Source organism: Colletotrichum orchidophilum, assembly GCF_001831195.1.
Source record: "Colletotrichum orchidophilum strain IMI 309357 chromosome Unknown Scaffold_18.1, whole genome shotgun sequence".
NCBI classification, from domain to species: Eukaryota; Fungi; Ascomycota; class Sordariomycetes; order Glomerellales; family Glomerellaceae; genus Colletotrichum; species Colletotrichum orchidophilum.
In genome coordinates, this window is record NW_019172974.1 from 84,960 (window position 1) to 93,487 (window position 8,528).

The 8,528-nt window shown below is 33.6% G+C and overlaps 1 protein-coding gene across 1 annotated transcript; it reads left to right on the forward strand.

The window, feature by feature from the left end:
* Positions 1–736: 736 nt before the first annotated feature.
* On the forward strand, positions 737–3,763 carry CORC01_03048 (uncharacterized protein; the record flags this gene model as incomplete). Its single annotated transcript, XM_022614698.1, has 6 exons — positions 737–947; positions 1,015–1,750; positions 1,818–1,975; positions 2,063–2,426; positions 2,506–2,856; positions 2,941–3,763. 6 exons carry the CDS (start codon positions 737–739, stop codon positions 3,761–3,763), a joined length of 2,643 nt encoding a protein of 880 aa, XP_022478700.1.
* Between the last annotated feature and the right edge of the window lie 4,765 nt (positions 3,764–8,528).

An 8,528-nucleotide genomic window follows, 5' to 3' on the forward strand; every position in this document is an offset into this window, starting at 1 on the left:
AAAAAGAGATTTTAGTGACTCTCCGTTCTTACCTTTGTATCAATGGGGGCCGGATTTGTTGCTGGTTCGGCCTAATACGCTGCCATGCTCGGTTTACTAGACGCCACAGTCGTAAACGATGGGTCCCTAAACTGCCTGAACAGGTCATTGAGACTATGATGGGCGTTTGGTTGAAGTGGGTCTAAGCATGATGGATGTTGTCTGTGCGTAATACTCGGGTCGACTCGTATACCGAGGTACGAGCTTGAGCACAGGGCTGGTTGCCAGTGGTTAACGAGATACGAGGCTTTGAACCCGACATTGCAGCTTGTTTTCGAGAAGAGATTCGTGCAGCGATGATCCACGAACGTGCCTTCAAAGCCACGTAAACGATGTCCCACCTGCCGGACTTGTTCACTCACTGAAGTTTTAAGTTTTACCAGAAGCGTCTAATGACTTTCGAACCGGATCTAGTCCCGGTCGAGGCAAAGGAAACCGATAAAGCTCTCAAATTCACTTATATTTGACACACTGCTAATGACATGGCTGTCTTTACCTTATTCCTAGGAAGAGACTCCTGTTCATTCCTTCCCTCCTGCTTTGACTTACTTTCGACCAACGTTTCACCGCGCTGTTTGCCCTGAGAAGATAGTCGAGCTCAGAACAGTAAACGAACTCTTTGGGCCAAAGTCGTAAGGCAGAAGCAACAAGCAGCAGAGGAACCGGAAGGAAGCGGAACGATCTATCAAGCGCCAACATGGATGAAAAACGACGAACCATCCGTCATGAGCTTACTAGAGACGACCAAGCCAACCATACGACTTGGCATTCCAACGACACCAGAAAAACCACCAGCACAGGCGATCTCTTTGCCCAAAATGTTAGCGGCCAACCAACTGATGCTACCGAGACGCCGTATTCACCTGCGCCACCGAGCGAGCTCTGGGGAGGAGAGATTGGCATTCGAGGTGAACAGTGCAATTACCAGAAGCCGCCACAAGAAGCGGACTGACGTTGCATTTTGGCACCATACAGATAATGATGGCCGAATTGATATCGATTGCGATTCCAAGTTGGTACGAGCCATGAGCTTGATGTCCCAAGCGAGAAGAGGATCGGAAGAAAAGCAGGCGTACAGGCCACCATCGCCTAGTCCGTCTTTACCGCCGTATGAGCAAGTCCAAGGCTGGGCAGCTGGAACGGATTGTCATCAAGATCCAATCAAACTCAACGTGTTGATACAAGTCGTGGGTAGTCGGGGGGATGTTCAACCTTTCGTCGCTTTGGGCGCCGAGCTTAAGCAACGCGGTCATCGTGTCCGATTAGCTACCCACGACCTCTTTGAAAAGTTCGTCAGGGATGCCGGCTTGGAACACTACTCAGTTGGTGGTGACCCTGCGGCCCTGATGGCTTATATGGTCAAGAACCCAGGTCTAATCCCTAGCATGAAGAGCCTCCAGGCCGGCGAGATCCAACAGAAGCGTGAAATGGTTGGAGCGATGCTCGAAGGCTTTTGGGAAGCTTGCATACGGCCGGACACTGTCACAGGTCTTCCATTTGTAGCAGACGCAATCATCTCGAATCCTCCCAGTTTCGCCCACATCCACTGCGCTCAGGCGCTTGGTATTCCTGTCCATATCATGTTTACTATGCCCTGGACAAGCACGACGGCGTTTCCTCACCCACTAGCCAATTTGAAGAACGTTGGAGGGGATAGATCGCTGGCGAACTATATCTCTTATGGGGTGGTCGACCACATGACTTGGCAAGGGTACGTTCCCTTCCCTCCTTCGTCCGCAACACTTCAGGCGCTTTTAATTGCTCACAATACTTTGCAGACTTGGTGATGTGATTAACAAGTGGCGCAAAAGCCTCGACTTGGAGAAGGTGGCCATGTTTGATGGACCAATGCTGACTAAATCGTTGAAAATCCCCTTCACATACTGCTGGTCTCCAGCTCTCGTTCCCAAGCCTAGAGATTGGGGTTCCCACATCGGTGAGACTCTCCTCAGACGGACACACATTGGAGCTGGGGTAGATTCAATATGACCACATTGATTTGCTGACGTTAAGTTTCCTATAGATGTTTGTGGTTTTTTCTTTCGCGACACGCCCGAGTACTCCCCTCCGGAAGACTTGTTTCAATTTCTCAAGGCCGGGCCTCCGCCAGTGTACATCGGATTCGGAAGTATCGTTCTAGACAACCCCGAGCGCATGGTTAACACTATTCTGAGTGCAGTCAAAATTGCAGGGGTGAGAGCCATCATTTCTAAAGGCTGGTCAGATCTGGCTGGCTCACAAAGCGAGTCTGTGTACTGGATCGGCGATTGCCCCCATGAATGGTTGTTTCAACAGGTAGCGGCTGTGGTGCATCACGGAGGTGCTGGCACGACGGCTTGTGGATTAAGGAATGGCAAACCGACAACCATAGTTCCTTTCTTTGGAGAGTAGGTTCATCCTTGCAGTCTCACATGACATGATATCATACCAAGACCGCCGGTTCGTGCTAACATCGACACTACTCAGCCAGCCATTCTGGGGTGACATGGTTGCCAACGCTGGCGCTGGCCCCAGACCTATTCACCAAAAAGATCTCAACCTAGATAACCTCGGTGCTGCTATCCAGTACTGCCTGACGCCTCAAGCCGCGTCGGCAGCACAGGCTATAGCGACACAGATGGCAGCTGAGAAAGGTGTTCAAAGCGCCGTGAATTCGTGGTGGAAGCAGCTGCCCCAAAAACGCATGCAGTGCGATCTTCTACCCAGTCAGGCCGCCGCATGGGCATTCACAAAGTCCAAGACACCTATAAAACTGTCAAAGCTGGCTACTGAAGTTCTTCTGTCTCATGATGCGTTGCAGCCGAAACAGCTTTCTATGTTAGTTTCTTCATTATTTCCAATCCATGGCAATTTGCCAAGGAGCCAACAGACTTCGGGCGGCTGACTCTTCCTCTTGCATAGATACCAAAGCAAACCCATCACCATCGATGTCACACGGTGGGATCCTGTCTCTGGCGGGGCGTCTGCTGTCATGGCTACGGCGGTGGATTTGACAGGATCGATAACGGGCATGGTCACGAAGCCTGTGGAAGTCTATCAAGGCGAGAAACGACGCCGAGCCCGTAACTTGAAGCGGCAGCAGATACAGCAGCGGGAGAGCGACAGCCCCGGCTTCAAGCGGGATGCCTCCATTGATGACTGCAGCTCGGTTGCTTCCACTGGTAACGGAAGAAGCAAAGGGAAACAAAACTCGATGGCGGGCAAAGTGGCTGGGGCATCAGCGAAGAGCATTGGCCTTTTTGCACCTATAGCGGCCAAAGGCATGCTGTTGGACATCCCGCTCGCCATAACCGAAGGATTGAGGACAGTTCCGAAGCATTTCGGCACCGAGGTACGCAACCACGGCCCAGTCACCAATGCCAAGAGCGGTGCCGCTGTGGCAGGCAAAACCTTTGCGTGGGGCTTCGTGGACGGTGTGAGTGACTTAGTCATGGAGCCCATCAGAGGAGGCAAGAACGAAGGTGCTCTTGGTGCTTTCAAGGGGTTTGGGAAAGGTGCTGCAAGCTTAGTAGCCAAAAGCGGCGCGGGCATGTTTGGATTACTTGCATATCCTAGCGCTGGCATTGCTAAGGGCTTGAGGTCAGCGATGGACACTGGAACGAGGAAGGCAATTGCCGAGGAGAAACACGCGGAGGGGCAATGGCTAGTCAATGGTAACGCGGTTTCTGAGGTGAACGCGGGAGAGGTGCTCGCCTCGTTCAACCGCCTTCGTGGCCTCCGCTAGACAGTTGTTCAGGCCTAAGAGACATTAGCGATAGACATGTAGATCAGCATTCATAAGTTTCATCACACTAAGCCTCCTGTGAATTGGTAGGATCACCGATTCATAGGTTGAGAAAGTAAATGCATTGACTTTATTACTTGAAGGAATGAGCATTGCAAAGACGATGTCCACTAAGTTACTCCAGTTCATAAACGTAAATCCATTTTCTCCTTTCCCGCTTACATCAGTATCCCCGTCACTGCAAAGCTTCCGCGATGCTAAGATTTGTCAAGGGAGATGCAGTTGCAGTGCTCATACTTTCGAGCGTTTATGGTGAGCCACTCTCCATGCCTTTAAAAGCAGCGTTTGCCTGCTATAAATTATGTTAAATACTATGTATGTGTACATACAAACCTGAACTATATACGCACCAAGTTCTATTTTACAACGAATTGACAGAAATTCACAATCGCCTTACTACAAATGCGCTGTCTGGTGCCCAAGGAGTTCACCCCTTGTTAGCTCCTGCCCTTGTCTCGTGTACCTTCACCTGGAGATGTAAGCCGGAGTGGACCCATTTCCTCGGTTATTTCGGGTATCTCCTTTTGATTAAGACTACCGCCTCTGGAAACTAATTATTAAAAAATAATTAAAATATAAAAATAAATTTATTAATATTATAATAAAACCGTTATATATATAAAAATCGCCTTAATAATTAAAAACTACAATTTATATAAAAAAATAGAAATCTCTTGTATAAGCTTTATAATAAATTATAACTATTACTTATATTACTAAAAATATAATATTTCATTTTATAAGATTTTATTATTAAGCTACTTAAATTTAAAAATCTATTTATAAAAACATATCTTAATAATATTTTAATTATAGTTGATTAATTTAATAAGTAAATTTATTTTATATTTTATTTAAAAGTAAATAATACTAAAGAATTAATGTATTAATTTTTTGTAATAATTATTAATAATCATAGCTTATTAATAAAAAGTATATCGAATATAAGTTAATTATTTATTATTAAGTTTTAAAAAGCTTATTTTTCGTAAATTAATATATGTTATAATTTATCGATTTTTTTTATTTATAAATTAATAACCAAAATAAAAAAATAAACTTAATTTTTAAATAAAATTTCCGTTATTAAATCAATTACGATTAAGATAATGAAATTAAATTACTTCTGATAATTTAATTTATATATAATAATATAATAAATAAAAATATTAAATATTTACTATTCTATTTTAATTAAAATTTTAAACCGACCACTTATAAAAACTTAAAATAAAAATAATAAATTATAAAGATTATAATAAGCGTTAAAAAGAAAATTTTAAAAAATAGTTTTAAAAAATCTAAATTTTATTTAATAATATATAAGGAAATACGCTAATAAATTAAAAATTAAAAAATTATTTTTAAAAGAATTAATATATCTATTTTATTATACTATTAAATAAAATAACTAAATAATAAATTGAATTATAAAAAATTTAGTTTTTTTTAAAACTTTTAAAAAGGATTTATTAATTAATTTTAAATTAAAACTTTTAAATACAATAAAATACTTATATAACGAGCGGGTTATTAAAATAAACGGGCTATTTCTATTATTATTTATATTTTTTTTATAATAATAGCTTTTTTTTAAAAATAATAACCGTATTATTTTTTTATTTTTAATTATTAAAAATAATTGAAAATTATTTATTTAAAAAGTTTTTATTATTTATAATATTTTAAAACTAATATTTTAATTTTTTAATATTAATTTATTATTATAATAAAAATCATATATAAATTTAAGGAAATTAACTTTCTTAAAAATAAGTAAAATTTAAAACTAAAATATTAATTTAATTAATTACAGATTTTTATTAAAATTTAATACCGTATAAAATATAATTAATTATATTTTTAAAAAATATAATATAATATATATTAAATTGTAATAGATAAAATACTTTATATAATATTAATTATAATTTAAAATATGTTTTTAATATAAATTTAATTATTAAAAAGTATTAATTAAGGATTTTATAATTATCTAAGCTTAGTTTACTTTTATATTAAGTATAATTATAAAATTTAAAATATTTTATAATAATATTTATAAATCTAATAAAATAAGCTTTTAATAAAAATATTTTCGTATATAAAAAATATTATAATTTTTATATATTATAAAAGGTTTTATATAGAATAGCGTAGTAATTAAAAATAAGTTTTTATTATTTAAAATATATATTTAAATAGCTAAGCGTTATTTTTATATATTATTATAAAAAGTAAATATTATTTTTTCTAATAATATATTAATAACTAATTTCTTTTTAAATTATATATTTATTTCAATAAAAATTAAGAAATTAAAAAGAAATTGGTTTGTATTAATTAGAATATTTTAAAAAATATTAAAAACTTTATATAAACAAAATTGAATAGCTTTTTATTATAAATAGTTTTAATTATTATAAATTATTATGATAGTAAATTCGTTTACCTTATTATTTACCTTATTTTAAATTATAATATAAGTAAACTATATATTATATTAATTTATGAAAAATGTAAATTAATATATATATTAATTATATATATAAACTTGCTTATATAAGCTTGCGTAAGTAATCAAAAGTATTAAAAATTAACGGAACGCTCGGGAGTTTTTTTTCTATAAGATTACGTATTACGATTACGTAATTACTTTTATATATGTTTATTAATTTTATTATAATTAATAAGCTATAGAATACTTTAGTAAGAGGTTTTTATATTTATATAAAGGCGTAGTTTTACTTACTTAGACCTTTCTTTAAATAAGCAAATCCTCATATAGTAATTTAACTATATTACTCTTTTTACTTTAAAAAACCTTAGTTATTTACGCATTACTACTCTTTTATTTATATATTTTTATTTCTATATAAATATTATATATTCTTCTTTTTTTTATAAAAATATATTTACTCTTTACTTCTCAGAGCTATTGTACAAAACTAAAAAAAAAAATTACATAAGCCTTTTTTAATAATAGTTTATAAATAAATAATTTTTTACGCTTCCGCTTTTTTTATAATGGGCCAAGACGGCTAGAATCGTTTAATTTTTATATAAAATATCGTAAGAATATAAAAATTCATAATAAAATAAAGTAGTATAGTTTAAATCGTAGTGGCCGTTGAATTTAATTTAGTAAGTCTATTAAAAAAGGTTAGTAAAGGCCTTAGAGTGTAGTATGGAAGAGACTTGTATATTTACATAAGGATTTTCAATAGCGCTTAAGTTATCTAGGCATAGCTACTAACATAAGACCGGCTGAAAACCGGGCAAAGGAAAATTCAAAAATCAATCATAATTACCAATAAAGTATTTATATAAAAACGGGACTTTAATAAAGTTATTGGTTTACGTAATCACAGGGTGATTTGTTTAATCGAATCGTAATAACGAAGGGTCAATTACTCTTATATTAATCTCTACGTAAAGTGGGTTCTAATCGTAAGTTAAATCGCCGGTTTAACGCTAATATAAAGACCCTTAGATAGCCCCTATGCTAACGCTAACTCGAAATTAAATTAAGTTTCTAATCCGATACTAACTATCTTTCTTTTATTATCAAACTCATATAATTAAAAAAGTAATTTAATAATCTCATAATAATAAATAATATATTAATAAAAATAATATTTATAATTCTTTTTTTATTTTTTTTAAGCCTTTTTTATATAACTTATTCTTTTATATATATTAAAATCGTTTTATTATTAATAAATTGTTCTAAGCTTAGGTTTAAGTTCTATTTAATAAAAGCGTTTATTAAATTATTTTTATTATTAATTCAATAAATCTTAAGAATTTTATATCGCTTATATAATTATTATAAGACTATAATATTTATTAGTAGCCTTTTCTTTTACAAAATACTTAACTTGATGAGGTATTTATATAATAAATTAAATATGTATAAACGATTATTAGTACTATAAATAAGGTTAATCGGTTTATAATTTATTTAAATATAATAGAGATTTTATAAGTAAAATCGACGTTATTAACTATTTTATAAACTTTTAAAACTAAAATACTTTTAATAACTCTTTTATTTTTGACTATTAAATAATAAACAATATTATTATAAATCGTGAATTCGTCGTCCTTTATCACCTCGTTTATTAAAATAATAATATATTTAAATTAAAAAATTAAATTTACGTTATTTAAAAACGATTTATTAACAAAAACGTAAAATTTAGTAAAAACTAAATTTAATAAATAATAAATTAGCTTACGATTTAAGTTTATTACTTATTAGCTTAACCGTTTATTTAGTATAGTAACGTCTTTTTTAATTATATTTATAGCCTATATTATTTTTATAATATTAAACGTTACTTTAAGTTAATAAATATTAATAATATACGATCTTCTTACCTACTCTACTTAATATCTTTTCTATTAATTATGTAATATAAAGCTAATAAAAGTAGTTTTTTTACTTTACTTTTTTTAATAAAAAACGATAATATTACTTTTAATTATAAAGATTCTATTATTAAACGTTAATAAATAGTTAATACTTAGAATAAATATTAATTATTCTAATATTTATATATCTTAAGTACCCTAGAATAGATTTATACTTCTCAAGTACCTTATAATAAAGTTATACCTCCTAGGTACCCTAGAGAACTCTAAGTACCCTAGAAAACTCTAAGTACCCTAGAAAACTCTAAGTACCCTAGAAAACTCTAAG